The sequence below is a fragment of the Barbus barbus genome (genome assembly GCF_936440315.1).
Source record: "Barbus barbus genome assembly, chromosome: 47".
NCBI classification, from domain to species: Eukaryota; Metazoa; Chordata; class Actinopteri; order Cypriniformes; family Cyprinidae; genus Barbus; species Barbus barbus.
This window is the reverse complement of record NC_136725.1, coordinates 7,177,669-7,203,806: the sequence shown is the minus strand read 5'-3', so window position 1 is coordinate 7,203,806 and position 26,138 is coordinate 7,177,669. Positions and strand designations below refer to the sequence as shown.

Here is a 26,138-nt window from a genome sequence, read left to right as displayed (position 1 = left end):
CGGCGGAGCAGATGACCACCAGACCCGGGCAGAAGACCCCCATGGCGGAGCAGACGACCACCAGACCCGAGCAGAAGACCACCACAGGGAGGCAGACAGGGCAGGAACCCATGACAGAGACTGGGATCTGGGGAGAACAAGGACAGACAACACAGAGAGAGCAGAGACAGACAACACTGGGAGAGTCTTCGTTGCAGGGCAGGACGGGACCAGAGCCCACCTGGGCGGAGCAGGAGACCCCCAGAGCCAGACAACTGACCACCACGGCGGAGTAGACGGAGCCGGAGCCCACCAGTGTGGCGTAGACAGGGCAGAGTATCTCCACAGCAGAGCGGACTGGTCAGGAAGCCATGACAGGATCAGGGATCTGGGGAGAACAGAGACAGACACCACAGAGAGAGTCCCCATGGTCACAGGAGCCGTGACAGAGCAGGTCGAGAGTTCGCAGACGGCCTCTTTAGCCGTGATAGGACAGGGCGAGAGCTCACAGACGGCCTCTTTAGCCGTGACAGGACAGAGCGCGAGCTCACAGACGGCCTCTTTGGCCGTGACAGGACAGACAGTGAGTTCAGGGACGGCCTCCATGGCCGTGACAGGGTAGACAGTGAGTTCAGGAACGGCCTCCATGGCCGTGACAGGGCAGACAGTGAGTTCAGGAACGGCCTCCATGGCCGTGACAGGGCAGACAGTGAGTTCAGGAACGGTCTCCATGGCCGTGACAGGGCAGACCATGAGGTCAGGAACGGCCTCCGTGGCCGTGACAGGGCAGACCATGAGGTCAGGAACGGCCTCCGTGGCCGTGACAGGGTAGACAGTGACGTCAGGAATGGCCTCCATGGCCGTGACAGGGCAGACCATGAGGTCAGGAACGGCCTCCGTGGCCGTGACCGGGCAAACAGTGAGTACAGGAGTGGGCGCCACCACCTCGGGAGGTTCTGCAGCGGAAGCTGCCACCTCTGGTGGTTCTGCAGTGGACGCCGCCTCCTCTGGAAGTTCTGGGGCAGACTCGTGGACTGAAGAGGCCTCAGGAGCAGACTCGTGGACAGGAGAGGCCTCAGGAGCACAGTGTGCAGCCCACACACTCAAAATGGCAACCGCCATAACGGGAAGTACTGAGGTCAGGGGAACAGTCTCTGTAACAGACAGAGTTGAGGCCCTGGGAATGCCAGCTACTCGCACTGACATCAGTGGTGGGTCCATCACACTGGATATCAGACAGGGAACTTGAAGGACTGACCTTAAATCCTTGGGTGTGACAGACTCTGGCTGGAGCACTGTGACGTGGTGTGACTCTGGCTTGACAGCGGAGACGTGAGCAGACTCTGGCTTGACAGCGACGACGTGAGCAGACTCTGGCTTGACAGCGACGACGTGAGCAGACTCTGGCTTGACAGCGACGACGTGAGCAGACTCTGGCTTGACAGCGACGACGTGAGCAGACTCTGGCTTGACAGCGACGACGTGAGCAGACTCTGGCTTGACAGCGACGACGTGAGCAGACTCTGGCTTGACAGCGACGACGTGAGCAGACTCTGGCTTGACAGCGACGACGTGAGCAGACTCTGGCTTGACAGCGACGACGTTAGCAGACTCTGGCTTGACAGCGACGACGTGAGCAGACTCTGGCTTGACAGCGACGACGTGAGCAGACCCTGGCTTGACAGCGACGACGTGAGCAGACCCTGGCTTGACAGCGATGACGTGAGCAGACTCTGGCTTGGCAGGCATGACGTGAGCAGACTCTGGCTTGGCAGGAATGACGTGAAGGGGTGCTGTTGCTGCCGCCATTTTGTGAGTGAGTGCGGTGCCGTGTTCCTCCGCGACACCCACAGTGAACGGAGAGCCCACACACAGCAAGGCATAGTCCATAAATTGACTGAGAGATGAACGGGGACCCTCGCGGATTAACTGAGTCTTGAGCGGCTGATTAATGCCCTCACAGAAAAAGTCTATGAGTGCGTAGTCTGGCAGATCAGAAAAATAGGCAATGTCTAAATACTCCTGAATATAATCCTCGAGCGGTCGCGAGCCCTGCTCGAGGGTTAATAACAGTCGTGCACAGTCCATACCTGGCCAATGTCCTCTGGAAAAGCCGCTGGATCCTTGTGTGGCCGAGTATTCTGTTACTGGGCTGACGAGACGTGAGACGTGCGGATCCATGTGCAAAGCTTTATTAAGAAACATGGTCAGAAACAGGCAGGGTCAGACATCGGCAAACAGGTATGGCAAGGGCAAGACAGGGCAATCCGTGGAGCAAGCGTGGGTCAACGATCGGCGAACAGTATCCAAAGGGGCAAGGCAGAGAGATAATCCAGAGACGAGAGCAATAATCCAAACGGGGAGCAAACAGAGTCCAAACGGCAAGGCGAAGGGTTAATCCAGGAAACACGGGCAGGGTCAGACACGGCAGGAATACAAGGCAAGACTAGAACTAGAATTATGGCTCTGTAGAGTTGCTATCGCTTGGGGAGTGATATACGCTAACAATACTCGGCCCTGAGCAAGAGCAAGTCCCAGGCTTATATGGAGTGATGGTGATTGTGAAATGGTGATCAGGTGTGTGTGATGAGTGAATGGTGACAGCTGATCTGTGCAATGCATAGTGGGAAATGGAGTCCAATGTGTTGTGTAGTGTGAAGAGTCCATGTGGTGAACGGGTGACCTCTGGTGGTGAATGAGTGGAAGTGCATGGACCAGATTCGTGACACATTGGATTGTACAAGATGTGTCAGTTGACTATGTAAGGTTTATTTTGGATTAATTGTGCTTCTACTCTGTCTAAAATCTTCTTGTGGGCTCTTTAGAATAATATTTCATCTTTCTTTGGTGTATCTCTGTCATGGTTATCACTCAGATGAGTCTCTGGACATTTTCCTATCCACACTGACTGCGTAAGCAAATCCACTTTGGATGCACCAAGCTTCAGCCATTCTGAGGGCCGCCTGGAGGAAGATAAATGTTCTGACATAAAGGCAACCAAAGTTAACAAAGTGACTTTATCAGACGTTTTGAAGAAACACGGTTACTAACCTTCTCAGAGGTCCACTCATGTTTTTCTGTGCCTTCTGTGGGCCAACTGGTGTTCCAACTTTAGAGCCAAAGAGCCTGGCCCAACGCAGCTCACTCAAGTGTCTGTCTTCCAGAGGACTTGTTGAAGATTGTGGCATCTCACTGTTTTCCATTCCGGTTGCTACATCCTCTTTCTTCTGTGTTTCACACTCTGAAGTGGGTGTCTGATTAAGCCAAAATCCATCAGTTACCCTTTGACTGAAGACATCACTGTGACCTGTTGGACTCCTGCTGATCTTCTGGATTGAGCTCATCTGCAGGATCTGAGCTGACTGGGCAAGAAGCCGATGAGGCAGGGGTGCTCTGTGGTTTTGCTGTTCCTTACTTTGAAGGTGAGGTTCGGATGGAAGATGGAGGTCAAATGGCAGCAGGGAGAGTGGCTGCAGCAAAAGAAGCAGCTCTTGGAACAGTGGTCCATAAATTGGTCCCTGGGCCAGAGCCAAGAAACCCCATTGGTGATAGTGTTCCATCACAACATCTTGAATAGAGTTGAGTATAAAATGGAAAGGAATTATGTATTAGGACAGCGGACAATACATTCCTTTACAGTTGTCACTAAATCATGTAATACTCACCAACGCAAGTGTATAAATGATGGATCCAGAATTCCAAAGCATGCAAGCTAAAAAGCAATATTTTCATTAGCTAACTGTACTGTGGTGTAAATTTTAGCTGATGTATTCAGCATTTGACCTACTTTAGCAGATCTATGATGAAGACACTGAGCCGCATGCGACTTGATAACTGGGAATTTTTTTTTACCACAGACACCAAGCTGTCAGACAGTCGGGTAGATGAGCCTGTGAAAATAAAAATATTGGCAGTCATAAAAACACAGCGTTGAATTAGCTTTCGAAGTCATTGAAAATGAAGATGTTTCATTTGCTTTTCATCTGATTGGCTCATACAGACCCAGTCGTGCCGTGGCATCTACAACGTTCCATAGTTTGTTGTGCCGTTGTCCAATAATCAAGTCCAATTTATAGGCTTTCAAACCATCTTGAAGGATGTTCTGGATTGCGGGGTAGAGCTGTTTAAGGACAAGGTGGCTGATAGTGGTGCACAGTAAACTATTTCCCAGTCTGATCTGAAAACAAAATGGAAAAAACTATTTAAGACACTGGATTGAGATGCCTTATTATTCTAAAAGGACTCTATGTCTGTACATTAAACATATACAAAACTATTTTGTCTGACAGTCTAATTCGGACCCATGAGTAATATTTGACATTTCTGTTGTTACTTTTTTTTTTTATTACTTTAAAAACAAAATGGACTCCTTGTACTACCTTTTCTTCAGGGTCTTGCCTTGAGTTGAAATGTGCCATTATGAGATCCACTGCCAAATTCACAGCTTTCAACATACCTGCAATAAAGAGAAATAAGAAATGGGAGCGATAGGAGTAAGGTAGTGATTTAAATTCAGAAAAAAACATATGTGACCCTGGACCACAAAACCAGTCATAAGTAGCACTGGTATAGTCGTAGCAGTAGCCAACAAAACATTGTATAGGTCTAAATGATCAATTTTCCTTTTATGCTAAAAAAAACAGTAAGATATTAAGTAAAGATCATACTTCATGAAGAGATTTTGTCATTTTTCCTACTGTAAATTTTTGATTAGTAATATGCATTGCTAAGAACTTCATTTGGACAACTTTAAAGGCTATTTTCTCAGTATTTAGATTTTTTTGCACCCTCAGATTCCAGATTTTCAAATAGATGTATCTCAGCCAAATATTGTCCTAACAAACCATACATCAATGGAAAGCTTATTTATCTAAGCTTATTTATTTAGCTTTCAGATGATTTATAAATCACAATTTCAAAAAATTTACCCTTATGACTGGTTTTGTGGTCCAGTGTCACATATTTTGTTGCTCAACAGTGTTTCTGATCCCTCAACACTCAACCTGACAATTTGTAAAGGAATGTAGGACATGCATAAATATTTACACAATGCAAATTATTTTAAAATGCTGTAATTGTTGGCAATTTCTGTAAGTTGTGACATCAAAAGACCCCTATTGGACAAGAACAACTGTCAATAAAGCTATGAAAGGAACATAGTAGTATACACATTTGTGCTCACATAGAACACACACACACACACACACACACACAAACACGCCAAGTGTGTTAGCCAATCCAAGGCAGCGAGTTAAAAGTAGGTCACATTTTCCCCTTCAGGGAAGCAGAGGCAATGCTGCAGAGATCCACTCGGTATCTTTATGTAACAGAAGGGATTTTGCCTTCAATGGCATACTGAGAAAGAATTGTACTTCACTTTTCTAATTTGGAATTTCTATATGGTACAAGCTACTGCACAAATGTTCATATTCACAAAGGCCTCCATACAAACCATAGGCATATTGCTATACAAAACAGAACATATTAGCAATTGATAATAATGATAGTCATGTAAAAATGTAGGGAAAATGTGGGTGTTTAGTCATAAAAATCGATGCAGAATCTGATTATTCTTCATCTCACTTCTCTTGTGCAAAAGATCAATTGAAAGAAGATCTGAAGGGGCTTCTGGGGAGAGGCAGAACTCATCAGGGGGTCTGTCAGTCATGGAGAATGAGTCAGCATATTGACGTTCCTTCATAACACCTGCAGAGTTGAGGAAGCACACATAAAATTTATTAAATACATAACTACCACCAGATTCACAACACGTACTCACAACAATTTGTCTTACCATCTTGTTCTCACCATTATCTTTATTTGTGTGTGTGTGTGTGTGTGTGTCTGTGTGTGTGTGAGTTAATATGGGAATAAGATCCATAATTATTAGAACGCGCACATCAGTAAACTACATAAATGGAAACCATAACATGAGTCGTTGACACTTACAAGGTGACCTCCTTGGCTTAAAGGTGTGTTGAACATTGGTGTTACGTTCTTCATTGGTGCAGACCTGTGATGAAGCTTCAAAAGGCCAAAAGGATTTTCGTCCAGTGCCTGGTAGAGAGACGAGGGAGGTGATAGAAGTCAAGGAGGTGACTGATGTAATGGCAGGGGAGGAGTTTTGATGTAAAGGGAAGGATGCATTCAGAGGACCTGTAGTCTCCTCTTTGATTACTTGTGGAGTCTGAGTCTGAACAATGGGAACCTGCTCGAGTGGATGATTCTGAGAAGCTTGTTTTCCACACCAAGAATGTTTTTGGCTTAATTGTGTTTGAATTGAGCAGGCCTTTGGACTCCCATCTGCTTGCTTTTGGCTTTGAGGGCTTCTTGGTCTCATGTTTGGACTAATATGTGGATTTCTGTCCTGGTGAATGAGTCCCAACAGTGTGCAGGGCTGGGTACACTGGGAGTGGTTATGGGGCAAAATAGGACTTGATGTGCAGGTGGAACAAGTGTCTGAACTGGTCGCTGCATCCGAGTGGATGTTAGAGGAACTCCTGAGAGGTGATGGTTGCTTATGATGTAGATATGCCTTGCTTTTGCAAATAGCTTTGCATGGCCCAGGCTTGCAGTACTTGTAGCTGATGTACTGATTTAGAAGGGAACCAAGTGCTTTGGTCTGTTGTTTTCCTGAGGGTGCCTGAAGCACAAAGGGCTGGATAGGGAGAAAGGTGGGCCTTTGTGCTTTTGTGTATCTCACAACTTCTGGGAAGGAAGCACCTGTAGGCACAAGAAAATGGTGTGGAAAACCGTCTATAAAACCAAGTACTGAAAGCAAAATATTAGGGTTTTTCTAAGTGTCTTACCTTCTGGATTGGATTCGTTACTGCTGTCAGCACTCAGGGACTTTGTTGCCGTCTCTGAATCATCCTGTTTCTGGATAGAAGAGAGGTTTTGGATGAAGTGTGAGCCTGATGGATCCTCTATGCACTTTTTCATGGATTGTTCTCCATTTGCCTTCTTACATCGGGCAATTTCTGCAAAAGAGGTGGCATGTTGCCTAGACAGAGGTGAAGATAAATTTGTGTCTAAATGGCTTGGACAACTGTTTTGTAGGGCTCCCAGTTTTGATAAGGTAGAACATTTCTGGCTGCTAATCCAGCTCTGAGACTGAGGAGTCTTAGTGTAATTACTACTATTATGTTCTCTTGGAGCAGATTGATGGGTTTTTATTTGTGCCATTCTCTCTTTTGTTCCCTTAGCTTGGTCCTTATCGGCTCGTCTAATATTCTTTACTTCAATGTTCCCATCACCCTGGAAAAAATGGAAAGTATTGGGATATCTTAAAAAATGGCAGATTTAGATACATAAAGACCAATGTATTTGGGTATTCACAGACAGCATACACATTAATCCCTTAATCAAAGCCTCCTGAATCTTGACATTACTATAGGTATCATATGGTAGTGGTAGAAATACCTTGTGTTCAGTTTGGCCAACCTTTGGCTTCTCCCTTTCCTCTTCCTCGAAATGTCCAAATAGGAAATATTCAGAAGGTGGAGAACAGCTTCCCTGGCTTTGGGTCTCAGAGAAACTGGTCAAAGAGGACCAAGGTGGGCTGGGTGAAGACTGGGATGATAGATCACATGTCACAAGTTTATAGTAATTCTGGGTGGAACCTGCTAAGCGTGCATGACTCTGCAGACACATAGTGAGGTCAGAAATTTCAATTGATGGGAAGCCATCAGAGTTGAATGGGTAGATGTTGCAGTTTGGATCAGTGTTGTGAGATGACCAGCTTGGCAAAGGGTTTGAACTGTCCTGTAACACTATACCAGATCCAGGAACAGGACTTTCTAGATTTAGTGGAGTTGCAGGAACTGCATTGTTGGTTTTGTGGTAGATGGCACTGAAGTTAACTAGTACTCCATCTGAGCTGTTACAGGAAGAGTCGGTGATATAGTCTGCTTGGTTCTGAGTAATGGATTCGATAACGTTTTCAGTTGGAGCCCAGCTATTATCAGGTTCCTCAAGAGTATGCTTACTGAAGTCTTCCTCATCACCCCAGTCCTGTTCATCGCAGTCCATTAATACAGGGGTTCCTCTGCTATCCCTGCGATACCCGCAACCTGTATCAAACACCCTCTCCTGTTCTTTGTTTACTTTGATTTGGCTAAAAGGATTAATATTACTTTGAGTCACATTTCCTTGTAGTTGAAGGGATGACCCCTCATGGTACTTGTGCAAGTTGTCTCCATCTGAGTCCTCATCCTCTTCATCCTCATTCACTTCTGATTCAGGGATGAAGAGGTTATGCCATCTGGGAGTACCTCTGCGGTGCGATGGCTCTTTTTTTAGATGAGGACTGGTCGCTGGAGGGTTCAAAGCATAAAGCGTTGGGGACGATTCATATCCTCTAGAATTGTCAATCCCCTTTTTGTCCTCTGTTTCTGTTGAACTTGACTTGCTTGTGTGACTTAGACTGCCATAGTCAAGAGCTTCCCTCAGCAGATCTCCTCTCTCAGGAAGGGATATACTGTGGGTTAAATTCAAAGTGCGTGGCTTTCTGGATGTCTGTGCAGAGTTATATAGGTGCCACCCAACAGACTGGCCATGGATGTGGCACACGATCAGAGTTTCTCCTGATTTTGGGGAGACATCCATTTTCTAAGCACCAGCACTTCAAAACATCAGTCCTTGTATGGCAGGCTGATTAAGTGGCATAAACAGAGTGAATGCAAAACTCAGCAGAATCCCTTGTAACCTCACTGTCTGCATTTTCACTGCTTTCAGCCCAGAATCTAAAGGAGGAAATAGGCATTCAGATCTATGGATCTATGTATATCTATAATAATACTTTCATAATGACTCCATACTTTACCAATCTTAAATCCACCTTTCAGTAATCAGACAATTGCATTTACAATATTAACTAGATACTATATAGATTAACCCAAACCCTAAAATATAATTTTTTAGAGTCAAAATCAAAAACACGTTTGTTTTTTTATATCTGTGTGGAGTTTCTATTGAATTCAGTTGTTCTTATACTGAGCTAAATATGTTTACTACCACCTAAACCTAACCTGTTTACAGGAGGAAATAGGCTTCTCGTTTTGTAATTAAAAATCATTACTGACTAACCCTTAAAAACCAACTTGCGATTTAAAAACAGCATTATTTAACTTTTATTTATGAGCCGTCTTTCCAAATAAGCACGTCAGAATGTCCCAAAAATAAAGTTAATAAAAAACTTCTGAAGATACACTTGTCCCAAACTACAGCGAAAAGTTAAACAAACAGTTATTTAAAATATATTGCACATTTTATTTGCTACTTTAATAAAGTTCATAAATTGCTTCAATGCTCAAATTCCAGGCCTAAATTCTATGTTTAGTTAACAGTAAATTACGATCCTGTGTTCAGTCTGTTAATGTGGGCAACTGCATCAACTTACCCAGCCGTAAAGCTCCATCAATCCAAGCGCCAGCACATAGTCACTCTCATTCTGTCTGCACAGTAACTGGAGCAAACACACCGCATGATCACAGCCTAATGCTCTACATCCACTCACCAGAGGCTAAGCACAAAAATAAAAAATGAAAAGATAGGAAACGGCTAACGTCCCTCTTGTAGTTCCTCTTTAGTCACACTTCTTTCTGCTCTGCATTCCTCAGCTCATCTGTTCCTCACACATTCCCTCCTCCCCAGTACAGTGGTTCTGAGCCCCACAGTCCTATAGCAACAGCATCACAGACCCCACTGAGCATGCTCAGTGGTTTGTTGTTGAGGGATCATATTTGAGGGGATGGCAGATTTGCCTCTGCTCTCAGCATGGGGGGAGCTGAACACTGACTCATACTAAAAAGTAGACTTGGAATAGAAAATTGAGATAATGAGAAACTAATGTTTCAAAAATGAGCAGATCTCTGACAGAAAAGATGATGCTTATTTTTAGAAAGGTGTACAGGAATAGTCCACCTTCATGTCATTCCAAATCCGTATGACTTTTTTCCATGGAACTCAAAAGGAGATGTTATTAAGATTATGCTGGTTGCTCTTTTCCATGCTGTTACAATGAGAACTGGACTTTCCAAGCCTCAAAAAGGACACAAAAAAATCAATATAAAAACAGTCCATATGACTAAGGCACTATATTCCAAATCTTCTAAAAACTTTAAGGAGCAAATGATCATTTATGAATCACAAATCATTTAGACAGACTGGTTTTGTGAACTGGATCAAAGTTTTAGATTAAATGACTGGTTCACCCAAAATATTACATGAAAGAACTGTTCAGCATTATAGTATGTAGCCTATCTTTTATTCCATTCAATTTAATCCAAAAAAGTGGAAAGAGGTCAGTTTTTGGTTGTCCTCATCTCCCCGTCGCTCTAATAACAAGTTGACAGACTCTTGCCTTTGATGACGCATGGATATGGATAATCTCACAAACATCTGCTGTAGGCACTGCTGGGAAAGGTGGCTAAATCCCTTCGCCTGACTGACTGACTTTGTCTCTCAAGTCATCAACGCATTAGGGAACAGCTCATAATTTGTCTCCACCACACACATGGTAAACAACAACAGACTCATCAGATTATATATATATATATATATATATATATATATAACTCACTGGTTTACTGGTAATCTACTGACCTAAATCAGTAGAACTAGAAGATGCCTCAAAAACATTTGTATGCCATCGTTTCTAATCAATAAAGAACAACTGCATATACTGAATGATGCACATGGGAAAATGTGTGTCACATGGAAGCTTAAATATGTTAAAATATAATTGTACTGTACTATAAACAGTATTGTAAAGCATGTGATGCTTTGTAAAATCAAGGAGTACACATTATTCAGGACTTTATTAGGACACGCGGCCTGTCAGTCAAACCTCCTGTACATTTTCATCAAGCTCATCCAGTGCACTCAAGCAGAAAACAATGACAAACTGGAACATTCCTTCACGCCATCAACTTTTTTTTTCATAAATGATAATTTGCTTGTAATCTTTTTGTTTGAAGATGTTTGACATGAAGGCAACATGAGGATAACTTTTTTAAAAAGTCCTTAAGCAAAGCTCAAATTTATGTAATATTGTGTATAAGGACAGGCCTTACAAAGTGTTCTTACAGATGATGTTTCAGAAAGAGACACTATGTTATTCTTGTAAATGTTTTCCTTATAAGAATGATTTATGATTATTTGTTTGCTCCCATTTTATATTAGGTGTCTTTAACTACTTTGAACTGTATGTATGTCAAAATATATGAAATGCTTGTTTCATGCATGAAGTTGTATTGCTGCTATTGATGTGGAAAATGTTTAAGTGAGGGACAGTTTTGTGATATAGTTAGGTTTAAGGGTAGGGGTAGAGTTATAGATTAACAGTATAACTACAGAAATAAAGGTTTAATTACATGCAGTTTTTAATATAAGTACAATGGACTGTAAGCATATGTAATGTACACAATAAGTACATTGTATCAAATGATTCATTTAAATAAGGTTACATAGTAGTTAAAGATACTTAATATAAAGTGGATCCATATTTTTATTGCAGTTAACTGAAAATTTAAATGAATGAATTTGAATCATTTGCTTAAAATGGTTTGTTTTACAAATGCATTGAGCTCAGTGCTGAACATATATTACTATAAATACTAATAAAATAGATTTAATATTATTCTTGATACATATAACAATTAGACAAATACAATAAAAAAATCAAAAATATAGTTTTAAAGTTTATTGTATTTATCACTAATCAAGGCACATTTGCATCTTTGTACAAAACATGATAAAGTCTGTCAAATCAAAGCATTTTGGTGACCAAGTATTCATTGACATAAAAACATCAAAAAAGAAACATGCAAAACATTTATGAAGCTGTCATACACAATTAAAAGCACATGAAATCTGCTTGTATGAAGCTCTTCCTGAATAATCTCTAGGCCTCTTTTTATGTAGACAGACTAATGGCGAGATGAACATCGTAATGCCCTAAAATGAAAAAATCTATATTTATTATGTCCTCTGGTCTTAATACACGAGAAACCACCACGAGTGATTTTATTGTCAAGTGTTTCTGTGTGCATAGTTGCTGTTAGTACAACATTAAGAAACCGCTCTCAAGTTTCATAACATGATTTTCAGCCACTAATCACAGCTAAAACCAGCTTCTTACTGATTCATAGCTTCACAGCCTCACTTCACAATCTCACTTACTCATATGTGAAATATTTTTAAGCCCCTCCAAGAATCTCTCTCCTTTATTATTTAAATATTACCAATGCTGAAGGTGAAATGAAGCTTGACGGCAAGTCATCACAAGTAAATATACAACAGAACAAGGAGCTTTAGGGACTCTGAGCCTCCTCGAAGATGGTTCGATAAGTCTGAGGTGTGCTGTCAGCCACCGGCGTGTCAGTGTGGGGGAAAAGAGCTGGTCTGCTCTTAACTGGAATACGCAGGAAGCGTCCAGAGGTGACAAGGTCTCCATAACCGCGAGCATGAGAGAAGGCGTAACCAGATCGCCGGGTACTGATTCGTCGTCGAGGGAATTTGCGAGGAAGTGGCGGAGGCACAGCTTTGGCCTGTCTGACCTTATGACGCACCTGTAGAGCAGAAGAATGAGAAGAAAATATCCAGTATAGTGAAAGGAAAGAATATCATTAGTATCAAAAAAACAGAAAAAGGAACAAAACATAAGGCTCAAATTGTAGTCATTTTGTTTATGAATGACTCCTGCTCATGAGATTGTGACACCACTGATTACGGATTCCGGACATTACGCCCCAGCGTGATGCTGCGCTGCATCCCACAGCTCTGACTCATTCCACACATGCATTCTACTCATAAAGGGAGGAAAAGTTCATATTTTCATCCTGTCGAGATCTGGCGCATAGCCTAAGAGAGTTTAAACGCAGTTTTGGATCAAAAATTACTATAAATAGTAAATGTGTAATATAAGATGCCTGTGATGCCAGGTTAAACTCCATCATACGATATTCTTCTGGGGAATAAAAATGAAGTCTCATGTCTTTTGGTTTCATATATTGCAGAGTTGTAGTCAAAACCAGCTCATTCGTGTCCAAGTAAAGACCAAGACCAGAGGAGGGTCGTGTCAGAGTCAAGAATGAGTCCAAATGGGTCCATGACAAGACAAAGATTAATGAAAATATGGTCTCGAACTCTGTTTTAAGTACCACAAGATTGATTTATTGCATTCTAAATCAATTGATCCTTCGCAAAGACCCGCCGCCCTTAGTTACTATTGCTACGTCTGACTAGCCATGCCACTCTCACGCTACGCATCATGTTCTCACGCAATGAAAAATACATTGCGGAGCAAAGAGGAAACTGACAGCGCTCCCACAGACAAACCAAAGCAGGTTACTTTAGGTATGAAATTAAGTCTCAGCTTTCAAATTTTGTATTATTTTTTTTATTTAAACAATAAATACCATTTAGTGGCTCTTTAATGTGCTGTAACAGATTGCTGTAGCGCCTCAGTTCAAGCGACACGTGAACCAATCATCTTTTTATATTTACTTAAAGCACGAAATAAACATGAATGAACATCAGAAGGTGTCTTGTTTCATCAATACACACCATTTTTCAAGTTTAAGTCCACCAAGGTTAATCTACTCTCCTGTCTGATTTGCTTGTCGGACAAAATAGCGGATTCAGTGTTATGATTGGTCAGAGCGCCTGTCAATCAACTGAGGTGACAACAAAATTTGAACCCACCTTGTCGTTGATAGTGGGCTTGAGTTGGATGAAGAGGAACCGTTTTGCCACCACAGGCAATATGCACAATATGGTGGTTAGGAAGATGGTCAGCCACACATTCGGCTGGTTTAGTGAGTTTCTTGCAGTGCCTGAGAAAGATTGAGTCATTTGGAGCAGCTTAAAACCCACACACAGCAGGATGAGTAGATGTGGTTGGGATGGAGGGACACTCACCAATGAAAGGAAAAAATGACGTAAAGATCAAGTACATGCCATTGCTGTACATAGTGAAGGTAACGGCAAAATACACTGACAGACTGCCCCACAGGAAGAACTGATTCACTGCTGTCCAATAGTATGTGTCCAAACCCATCTTAAACACACATAAACATGGGGTTTGTATGCATGAGTGCATGTAAGATACCATTCAAAAGTTTGGGGTCATTGAGACTTTGGTAACACTTTAAATATGGAACAAATATTCATTATTAAGCGTTTTCCCTCAATAAACTACTAATTTGGTGCTTGTTAATAGTAAGGAAGATGTTAAATTTATGTATGTGGTAGGATTAAGGGATATGGTCATGTAGAATATGTGCTTTATAATTACGAATAAACAGCCAATATGCTAGTTATATGCATACTAATAAGTAATTAGTTAATAGTGAGAATTGGTCCTTAAAATATACTGTTACCAATTATAATGTTACACAAGATTTCAATTTAAAATAAATGCTGTTCTTTCAACTTTCTATTCATCAAAAAATCTTGGAAAATGTATCGAGGTTGGGTTCCACAAAAATATAAAGTAGCACAACTTTTCAAGATTGATAATAATAAGAAAAATGTTTCTTAGACATATCAGAATGATTTCTGAAGGATCATTTGACACTGAAGACTGGAGTAATAATGCTGAAAATTCAGCTTTGAATCACAAACAAATTACATTTTAAAGTATATTCAAATAGAAAACAGTTCATTTAAGTTATAATAACATTTTACTATTACAGTTATCTTTGCATTATATTGGAAATTATTTTTTAAAATTACAGCACAAACAAGTTTTTCAAGCAAAACATTTCACCAAAAATTAGTTTAGGTTTCCAAAAATGCTCAATAATTTTGGGGTCACTATTCAGTACGTGTCCAATATGAATTGACTGAACCAATGCAATGCTCAATCGTAAAGTATAGAGATTAACAAATTATTTGATTGTATTTGATGTAAATATGGTAATTCTCAATAATTGTTGTGCATTTTGTGTGTGTGTATACTGCTGAATGTGAATTTACCTGCACGCTGACGGCAATAAGCAGGCAGGTCTGCGCTAGCAGGGCAAAGGATTGATAATCTGCAATTTCTTTGCCATCATCTCTGACGGTGTCGCACATGGCTGCCCAAGGGACGAAGAAGAGGATGAGTGAGCTGTAGCAGCTGTGCAGAAGGATCCTTGCGAAGGCCATCTTACTGAAATACTGGTTCAGCTGACCCGGAGCGTACAGCTGGGGGTACTGGAAACTCCAGCGGTCATTTACATCCTTCACAAATACACATGTTCATGAATGAATTTAGTTCAATGATGCTGAATGTAGCATGCTAATCCAGGGGTGGGGTATATTGATATATGACATACTTGATCAAAGAGACTGAGGCCAATAACAGGTAAAGCCGTATACATCAGGTTGTAGAGAGTAATGAACCACTCATCATACACAGTCTATGGAGAGAGCAGGGAACACAAAAAATAACAAATTAGGCACATGTATGCTCACGAAAAAAAAAAAAAAAAAAAAAAATCACTCAGCAACTTTAGTTTTGGGTGTGTAGATCGATCAGTAATATCACTTTCAGATAAAGGATCTGCACTCGCTGCAACTTGTAATTTATTTTTATTTTATAACAGAGACAAAATATAGACAATCAAACGTTTCGGTTAAGATGTACGCTAAAACATTCATAAAAATGTTCTGAAAATTTTACAGTTCACATTATCACTAAAATTGTTTTGCTGAACAAAACTCGAATGGAAAAAATTGAATTACTTTAATTTAGAATAAATTCTTGAAAAAATGTACTATATATAGTACATAAATGGTTCTCTTTCAGAAATTGCTAGTAAATGTTTACAAACAATTACAAAAAACTGCAAGTAGCACATTGAATTAAACATGAAATTTTGAAGTAGAAAAACTGAAATTGTATTTTCTTGTCAAATGCACCTCAATAATTAATTTTATACACTAATGTTAGTGATTAATTTATCTACTAATTGTCTAATTTGAAGTTATATATATATATATATATTTAATGATATCAACTATAGTACACAGATTATTGAATTAAAACTCAATATTCAATTAAAAAAAATGAAATTAACAGTAGTGTACTGTTCGGCAGAGTTTTCTCAAAAAGACCAAATATTGTCTGATTAAACAGCCTGCTCTATCGCTAAACTGTAAAACAAATTCATGTGAAATGATTTTAAAAGTTTCCATCTCACCTGTGCAGAGAAGCCGCAGAAGAAGCCGTACCAGAAGTGGACGAATGTGAAGGTGAAGTTCTTGTAGAAGAAGTAGCGCAGAAACTTACACATGCGCAGATAGGACCAGCGGCCATGGACCAACAGGAGACGCTGGAGGTAACGGAACTGAGCGAAGGAGAAGTCACTGGAGAGAACCGCCTGCATGCCCTCCTGCCCACTAATGCCAACGCCGATATGGGCAGCTGTAGAGGTCATGAGGAGTTGAAAGATTGGATTCATTTTAAGGTTAGTAAGTGATTTTAGCACACTAGTCTTAAGTAAATCCACATAATGTTTATATTGTAAAGTTCCCAGTTTGACACTGGCTCATTGTTTCTTATAAGTGCATATAATCACACTCATGCCATATCTCTCTTTGTGAGAAACACTCACTTTTGATCATGCTGACGTCATTGGCTCCATCTCCAATAGCTAAAGTCACAGCTTTCTTGTGCTTCTTGACAAGTTCCACCACTTGAGCTTTCTGGAGAGGGGTGACTCTGCAACAGATGACTGTTTGGCACATACATGCGGTCCTCAAGAGCTCCAACTGCATGTCCTTCTGCAGAGCAAATGCCTGGGCACAGAATATTGGGAGATGCAAGGTTTAAAACCATTTTCTACTAATCAACTGTTGAGTATTGTTGAAGAAGATGAGCAATGGATCCTCCTTTAGCGATTAATAAAACAATGTTAGATTTCTCTTACCAGACTGTGGCCGTTAATTACCAGTCCATACTCTCCATCAACCTTCTCGTCTTCCACCACCTCAGATTTTTTACGCAGAAATCTGCTCTTCTCAATGGGTGGCTCATCCCCCGACTCTGGTGACATCTTTTTCCTGGCATTCCTGAACATAGAGTATGGATCTCTTAATTTCAAACATGATCCATTTGAAATGGTTTGGGAGAAGGAGAGACAGATGAAACTCACACAAGCTGCTCTCGCACTTCCTCTGCTGTGTTGGTGGCCACTATGAAGATCTCTTTCATTTCCTCTCGCAGCATATTACAAGAATACCCAATGTTCTCAGCCGTCTCTGTGGGACATTGCAAGGGTGTGCATGAACAGTAGTGAAAACATCAACTAGACCAGCACCAAACCAGCATAGAAGGTTTAGCAGCCATTAAAAGCTCAATTTGTGGCAAGTAAATGAGAGAACTTACCCTGTTTGTCTCCAGTCAACACCCAGATTTTGATGTCAGCTTTGGCGAGCTGCTCAATGGTCTGAGGCACTCCATCTTGAAGTTTATCCTCAACTGCAGAAGCACCAAGAAGCTGAATGCACACATAAACAAACTTCACATAAGAAACTCAGAAATAAGAGAAATCCTATTGACTTACATTGAAGAAGGAACATAGAAAAAGTGAACACTCTTGCAACACTTAAGCATTTTGTGTGATGGTAACTTTACCAGTAAATCTTTCTCTATCTCTTCATAAACTGCATCCAGTTTAGCCTCACGGTCCTCCAGTGTGGTGCTGGCCTCATGGTGTCGCTCTTTCCATTTCTCAAACTCATCTTCATCTACGTCTTTATAGGCCAAAGCCAATGTCCGCAGACCCTCTCCAGCATATTCCTGGGATTGTGTTAGTCAGACATGAGTAACTCACACAGACAGTAACTCACACAGACAATGTTAGGGAACACACAAATGTAACTCACGTTAAGATGTTCTGTGGTGACCTCCATGAGTTTGGAGGATGATGCATGCAGCCTCTCATAGATAATTGTGTCGGCTCCCTTACAGTACAGTGTCAGCTTGCCCTCTGGACTACGAACTGAAGAACCGCACATTTACTTAAAGACATTGTATTGTTGTATTTCTGAATGATTCCCTGCTTATTTCAGAAGGGTAACAGCACATGGTCTCACCAATAACAGACATCCTCTTGCGGACGTTGTTGAAGTCCAGCACAGCTAGTAGCTCGTAGGTAGTGGGCACTCCCATCTCCACAAGAGAGATGGTCTCTGGGGTACGAGAACGAAATACGAAGCCAAAATTCCTTGCTGCGGTGACCAGAGCCCCCTCGTCTGGAGACTGAGCCTGGTAAAATAGCTCTCCTGTGGAGAAACAAATATATACATGTACAAAAATATAAAGAAGAATCAAATAAGAGGCTGATTTCTGAAAATTATTAGTTTTATTTTGGATAAGAAATGGGTAATAAATTGAGTGTTATTATAATGATTATAAGTGATTATTACATTCCATAATTGATGGATATGGTTTTCATTTCAGATGCTTCAATGCACTTTTACCCTACTAACAGATACACTACTATTCACGGTCGGTAATATTTTTTTAAGAGAGTAATGGTTTTATTCAAGGATGCATTCAATTGTTTAAAGGTGACATTGATAAAGTTATAAAATATTTTATGCTGTTATTTTAAACTTTCTTCTCAGAGAATCCTGAAAAAATATTAGAGATGAACTGTTTCCAACATTGATGATTGATGAAGAAATGCTTTTATGAGCAGCAAATTGGCATTTATGAATGATTTCTGAAGGATCATGTGACACTGAAGACTGGAGTAATGATGCTGAAAATATATAGAATATATTTTGAAAACTTAATTCCAATAAATGTACTGCAGTTTGATTGTATCAATAAATATATTGGCAGTATATTGTGAATAACTAATAGTGTTGCAGAGCATGCACTAGATGGCACTCACCTTCTGTTTTTTCCTCAGGCATGACCGTGTGGCAGAGCGCCAGCAGACGGAAGAAGGCCTGGACCTCTGGAGAGCCCACCTTTATCATTTCCACCAGCTTGTGGTCATGGAAACAGAACTTTGGATCGGCAAGAGAGTTCCAAGAGAAATCAACTTTCTCTGTCTTCTATAAATGAGGAAGCACATAGAAAGAATAAGGAAAAGAGATGTGTTTTTCAATTCCCAGGGGAGAGTAGAATCACACTTTTTAGTTCAGTGAATATTTGTGAGAAATACTGAATATTGGGGGGGTGGATGAAAACATTACCACCGTTACATTTAAGCAACAAAACCGCTTCTAGAGAAAATATGCATTTGTGTAATACAGTTTTTGACTTCTCATATAGAGACTGTGACATTGTCCACCAACTATGGACTTTCCTGTAGCTTTTAAGTCATAAAAATAAAATAAATTAGTCAGTGTTTTGACCACTAACCTCAGTGACTTCAACCCTCTGCCCGGCAAAGTCCACAACCTCACCTGAGGAACAAAAAAACTGTTCAGTTCTACCCTTTAGTTGAAATAGTTGATTGTGACAACTCTTTGAGCTCTTACCATATGATTTTCCATTGATGGAGCACCTGTTGAAGGTCATGATGTTCTGGGTTAAAGTTCCTGTCTTATCAGAGAAAATATATTTGATCTGACCCAGCTCCTCATTGAGAGTGGTCGTCCTGGCCTGGGCCGGCGTGTCACTCTTGACGTGGTACATTTTACGGTCCCAGTCAATGAAATAACTGTTCCCCAGACGAAGGATCTCAACACTGTTGAAAGGGCAAAAAAGTACCATTTTCTTTTATTACAAATTATAATATCAGCATAATAATTTGAAAGATTTCATAATTTTTTTTGAATTTGGTAGTATTTAAATATTTATTCTTATTTTTTTTGGTTTACACTGTTTAAAATCAAATGAAAAATAATTTAAATTAGAAATAGTAATAAATAAATAAAAATCTCCTCCACATGTCATTCCAAAACTGCATATCTTTCTTTCTTCTGTGGATATTTTGAAGAATGTTGATAAACAAACAGTTTTGGTTGCCATTGTTACCGTTACCAACATTTTTTCAAAATATCTTCTTTTGTGTTCTTTTATGTTAGAAAGTCATACAGGTTTGGAATGACATTGTGAGTAAATTTTCATTTTCCAGGTAATGAAGATATAAATGTCTTCAATACCTGGAAAATGAAAATTCTGTCATTATTTACTCACAATGTCATTCCAAACCTGTATATAAATGTGAATAACCAGACAATTTTCATGTAATATAAGTTATGACAACATCTGACCTGACATAGAGAGAGATGGGAACCACAGTGTTGAGGATGATGACGTAGGACCAGAAGGTGAGAAATGCTGAGAGAGATGCATTCGCCTCATCAGCCCTGGGGAGGAAAGTAATGAAGGAATTCCCTTCTTGGTATTCCCAAATGGCATTCCCAATGGACAAGATGGTGCACATGAAGGCCAGAAAACCAAAAATCTAACAAACAAATAAATAGGATATGAAATTAAAAATTTTATTACTCACAAACATTTTTATGAACATAAATTACACACATCTACTTACAAACATCACCAGGACATTCATGAGACGATCAATGCTGGTTCTCTTGAAAATGGATTTGCCAGAGTTCTGCATGAGTTTTGAGTCAGGACCTGAACGGATTTGAACAAATCTTTTCAATTGATCATACTTAAATATAGATTTCATATGCCCATTTGTAGATGATAATTACGCACCTCCAAACACCACCAGGCCAAAGCACCACTCTGTGTTTCTGAGGGTACATCCTCGGAGCAGAATCTTCTCGTTATCCAGAGCAAACGTCTCTTCTCTCACCATCAGAGTTCCTGTGAACTTATCCAGACGGTTGTTTGGAGGCTCACAGCGCACCTCACCTGAGATATGCAATATTGATAAACTGTATTTAATAAGGAGGTTCATGTTATATATGAAGGGTTCTAAACAGCAGGCATGCTTTTATGCAGTTCACTATTAGTAATGCACTAGCAACCACTCAGAACACCTTAGAAACCACTTAGCAATGCAACCTGATATTGCACATATTCTTTGAAGACACATTTTGTGGATCTGTCGCTCACCATTGAATGCTGCTAGTTTCTGGATGTCATTGCCCAGGTCTCCTGTGATTGTCAGAGCCTGTTTCACCTTCAGGTTGGTCTCCCTGTGACAGACAAGGAAAGAGAGACAGACAATGGCTTTGGTACACAATAATAACAGATGGACAAGTTTGTGTTTACATCCATGTGCTTAGATACTAACCCGTCCAGCTCAGCCGTCTCAATATAGATGAGGTTGAGAGGTTCACTACTAGAGAGCAACAACAAATCTGCCTGTAGCACAGGAAACAATAGAGATAGGTTCATTTCTAAGTTTATTACACTGTTGTAATGACTGTAAAAAGACAGTAAAATAACAGTTAGAACCCAGTTCTTGTTATTAATTTATGAGTTCTGGCAATGTTCATTTAAAATTATTTATTGTTTTTATAAATATGTTTATTTGATTTTTATCTTTTTCAGGTTTCATTTTAATTTTAGCTTTAGATTTAGTCATTTTATGTGCTTTAGTCGTTTTTAGCTATTTAGCTTTTATTTTTGTTGCCTTTTAATTTAGTAACTTTTTTAACCTAAACATTTTCATCTAATTTTTATATTTTGTTTTATTTAAACTTTATTTCAAGTAAAAAACAGTTTTAGTTAAGCATTACAACACTGTTCCGGCAACATCATCTGACAGTTGTTTGCCGTATACTGTATTTATTACGTGTTTGGTTATATAGTGTAACATCAATAGGCCTGCTATAAACTTACTGTGACAAACTCATTGTTTTCCAGCTTCACAATGTCACCCACTTGAACATTCATCCATTTTTCACTCTTCAACCTGTTTGAAACCATGACTTTTTATTTATTTATCACAAATTAATTTTGGAAAATGCATTTGGTAAGAAGATAAAGTAACAGTAGTCATATACACAGAGGTTGTTGGACACTTACTCTCCATTAATGAGCACTTCTACTTTCCTGTTGTTCACATGTTTGTCATTCTTGTGTCTGGTCTGAGTTGTAGGATGAACACGGGAACAAAAAGCAAAAGAGGGATCATGTGAATGGACAGTCAAACACGTTGTTGTCTGTATTGGACATAGACAGGAAGTGGACTCACGATGTCATCAGAGAGATCTTTGGCTAGAGTTATAGACAGCACCAGCAGCAGTGGAACTACAGTCGTGAACCAGGACAGAGACGAGATCTGAGGAATCAGCTGTGCAACACAAACACGGTGAAGCCTGTTAGAACTTTTATTAACTGTGAGGCTTCTTAAATGCTTTTTCAACATTCTAAATTGCTGTAATAATGTGGTAATCTAATTAAGATGGTTAACAGATAAGATACCTGTAACATGAGAAGAAAGACAAAGTAGGCATTGGCTAGTCTTTGAAACTGCTCAAACAGATTGAGAGGGAGGAAGGTGAACACGTTGTACTTGGAGGTCTTGATGGCATTGTTCTGTAAGCACAGATATATAAAAAATAAACGCTCACAATATGCTCCAAAAAAAATGTTGAATAAAATATATATTAGTATTTTCCTACTCACAGCATAGTTAAAGGACAAGTTGAATTCCCTGTCATTAGCTCGCAAATGCCTCTCCTCTGAGGAAATAAAATACAAAAACACCACATAAAAAAACAGACTAGAAAATAAATAATAATAAATAATAATACTAATTATTATAAACAACAAGAAAACTATCTAGAATGCCATTTTTATATTTTAGGCTGTAGTATGTTACCTTCTACTTTTTTTTTCTTTGCATTAATTCCACACGCAGACAACAGAGAGCCCATGTTTCTCTGATCACATCATCACCCTGATAAAGAGAAACCAACCATGAAAACACATTTTAAGAAACCAAAATAAAATATCAATCAATCAATATTTATTAAATAAAATAAAATTATTTAAATATGAAGAAAAATGCTCAAATTTACACATAATTTAAAAATCTTCTGGAGTAAAGAGATGTGTAATCATAAGGACTGGTTGAATTGTATCCAATCTATTGTGTAATTATTATTTTATGTATTTGATTTGTAATCGTTGTTTGAATTGTGTTATGTAAGGTCACAGCCAGGGATGCTAGATATTACAAATTGTTTTTTGAAGTATTTGTCATTAATGGTTGGCATATGGTAGGTTTTATATGATAAAAATAAACCCTTGTTTAAGTAAAAAAACAAAACAAAATGTGTCCATATTTACATGTTTAACCTATAACAGTCTGTTCTAGAGTTTTCTATAGGTTCATTAGTCCTACAGATGAATTTGGGATGTTGAAGCCAGTTTATGTTGAAATCAGCCAAACTGCAGGTTGGATAGAGTCTAATCATAATGCATTATAATATCTTTCTGTTAGTGTTTAGCTATGGTTAATGATAAACTGGCAGAAAGTTCAGTGTATTTTACAGCTCTTGTCTTATCAGCGAAGAGTTTTGATGAGAGGCATGTATTTACACATATAGGCCTTCTCCATACACACACAGCCGTGCTTCCTGATCTCACAGATTATTCACCTGACTGTTATTTTCAGAGACATTAGCGTTTGTTCATATAATACAGAGACATTGATCTTAAATAAGGATACAAATTTATTGCAATTGCTGCTAGTGGCCAGATGATTATATTGTTGTCTACATGTCAAAAAATAAAACTAAAATTAATACATAAAAAATACTGTATCTAAAAAGGCTATTTTGTATCTAAAATGAGTTTTTTCCCCAATTAGAAATGAGTGATATTAGTGAGAAGTGTTGTATATGGCCGCTCATAACCCTGAACATTAGACCACACTCACATACCTTCATCTCATTCTTTATCTAATCTCATATTATCAAAACCCATTGAGGATCGCTCAAAAGTCAACACATCGCCAACGCCCATGAAAGGAATCACTATAAAGTATCAAAAACGAAACATTTAAAATGAAATCATTTATTTCTAAGATACAAATTTAACATAACGTCCTTTCAAATGTAAGTTCTCAGAAGAGTGTTGATTTTTCGAATGCATGTGATCAATTATTATAATTTTTATTATTATATTTTGTCTAATTTCTTTAAAACTTGAAGCTGTGGTTTGCAGAATGTTAACATAAAATGTCATGTTTCATGCATTGCTGAAAGTGATGAAAGGTATTGCTAGGGCTGTATAATTTATGACATGTTAATAAACCGACAGACTTAAGATAAAATAATTTGCTTAAATTTAAATATAATGACCAGCAAAATGATACAATGAGGCTACATGACCTTCAAAAAGGCCTAACAAGCAGTATGACTCGTGTGCCACATGGACTAGGAAAGTTCAATGACCATAACTAATGTTGGCGGTAAATGGCTGTCCAGAGACTGGTGTCCCTTCAACATCAGGAAATCACTCGACCCCTCGCTATTCAACAGTCAACAAGGAAGAGCACATAAAAGTCTGTCCGTCATCTTATCACTTCACATTTGACAAATCTATACTCCTCTCTCTCTGTACATACTGAAACAGGTGTTATATGTTAATAGTAACATACTCAAGTTATAATGTTCACCAAGTTCAATATTTTTTTTTTTTTAACTAAGCGCTTCATCACAGGTGCAAGTGCCTCTAGCTAATGTCAATAAGTAACTCAACTTTGAGAGTGAAAAAACTTCCTCTTTCAAAAAGAAAATTTTTAGAAGTCTAAAATACTCCCATTCATAGCTCACTAAACATTTATAAAATCAGAAAAGGTCACCAGCCGAGGGTGTCATACCGGAGTCGCACGTCTGCCATCCAGGATCCCTAGAGAAACAGCAGCGTTTCAGAATAAACCACCACCCCATAAACATGCGTGGAAAAGAACACGCAGAACCTGACTACACTTCCCATGATGCAACAGCAAACGAGGCCCCTTCCTTAGAGTCCAGGTGAAAGTTAAGGGTGTAACCTGACGTCAGGCAGAGGTTTCCAGGGCTGGGTGGAGCCAGCAGCTGCAGTTGTGGCCTAAGAAGGGGGTTAGTGATTGGACAACTGCATGAGCTTGAAGGAAACGGAGGGATTTTACAGTATAGTATGTTTGGAGACAGACGGAAAGCAAACAGTGGATGATCTTTGGACTCTGGTGGGCTGGAAGAGGGAAGCTGGTAAAACAGTCGGATGAGGGAATGACGTGGGCTGGTTGCTGGAAACTGGCTGAAATTTGGTATAATGTAAACTTCACTTGCATCGTTTAAACTCTTAAAAATGAAGGTTTTGAAAGGGACTTGTATTTAAAGCAATGCCATAGAAGAACCATTCTGAGTTCTCCAAACAATCTTTTAGTGAACTTTTTTCCCTTAGTGTGAAGAACATTTTTAAAAATCTAAAGAACCTTTCTCTTTTTTTTACTATAGAAAAGTCCCCTGGATGTTAAAGGTTAAAGACCTACTTTTTAAGAGGGTAGCTCAAGTTGGGACAGATATGAATGGTTTTATTTTATTTATTATAGGTTTGCTCATTCAAAGCCGAGTAGACAGATAAACAACTGAGATATTGCACAGATCTCTTAGTACAGGCTATCAAAACACTACAAAAACAGGTCACGCTTGTGTTTACGGCGTACTGTGTCACACGTCAGCTGCATGAAAGGGCTGTTTTATTATCTCTTTTGTTGATACAGTCAACCAACAGAAGGTAGAGAATAGGGAAATGTTGCATGCCAGATTGAAACTCAAATTTCCCACATGAGAACCATAGCTTAATGTGTCGAGACATGCGCAAACCACAACGTTAACCTCTGTAGTGTGACAGAAATAAAAACTGTAACGTTTTTAACCTGTATGGTCTGTGAGTGACAAAAGATGATAGTTAGGCAGAAAGTTCATGATGCTCTTTTCCATATAATGCAGGTAACTGGGGACAGATGCTAAAATAAGGACAAAAAGCATTATAAAAGCTCATAAAAGTAGTTCATATTGGTTGTGCGCTATATGCTTAGTCTTCAAGCCATGCAGTAGATCGGTGTCGTTCATTTTGCTGTAGTTCTAATTGTTCTTCCACATACTGAAATCAAATTTGAGAGTGAAAGTTTGACACGTTGCAGTGAAATACTCCACATACAAATTGTTTTTTCTTTACAAAATAACACCAAACCAGCATAAAACATTAGTTTAAGAGACTTTATGTA

The 26,138-nt window shown here is 39.5% G+C and overlaps 1 protein-coding gene across 1 annotated transcript; it reads right to left on the bottom strand.

The window, feature by feature from the left end:
- Positions 1 to 11,701: 11,701 nt before the first annotated feature.
- On the bottom strand, positions 11,702 to 24,853 carry LOC306865688 (phospholipid-transporting ATPase ID-like). The gene is made up of 28 exons (XM_079410432.1): positions 24,747 to 24,853; positions 22,740 to 22,817; positions 22,544 to 22,599; positions 22,340 to 22,453; positions 22,110 to 22,208; positions 21,941 to 22,002; positions 21,755 to 21,827; positions 21,204 to 21,274; positions 21,023 to 21,105; positions 20,660 to 20,818; positions 20,487 to 20,575; positions 20,206 to 20,399; positions 19,468 to 19,676; positions 19,349 to 19,392; positions 18,873 to 19,038; positions 18,067 to 18,255; positions 17,857 to 17,972; positions 17,606 to 17,770; positions 17,357 to 17,468; positions 17,124 to 17,229; positions 16,899 to 17,040; positions 16,584 to 16,767; positions 16,170 to 16,393; positions 15,303 to 15,386; positions 14,962 to 15,207; positions 13,903 to 14,041; positions 13,687 to 13,817; positions 11,702 to 12,551 (listed from the first exon to the last, which is right to left on the bottom strand). The coding sequence occupies exons 2-28, from the start codon at positions 22,792 to 22,794 to the stop codon at positions 12,294 to 12,296; spliced, it is 3,570 nt and encodes a 1,189-aa protein (XP_079266558.1). The 5' UTR covers positions 22,795 to 22,817; positions 24,747 to 24,853; the 3' UTR covers positions 11,702 to 12,293.
- Between the last annotated feature and the right edge of the window lie 1,285 nt (positions 24,854 to 26,138).

Coding starts and splice junctions, on each gene's coding strand:
- LOC306865688 (XM_079410432.1), bottom strand. CDS start 22,794: ATGGGCTCTCTGTTGTCTGCGTGTGGAATTAATGCAAAGAAAAAAAAA. Junction 22,209..22,339: donor TCTTTCTTCTCATGTTACAG/GTATCTTATCTG, acceptor TGTGTTGCACAG/CTGATTCCTCAGATCTCGTC. Junction 17,041..17,123: donor GAAGTGCGAGAGCAGCTTGT/GTGAGTTTCATC, acceptor CTCTATGTTCAG/GAATGCCAGGAAAAAGATGT.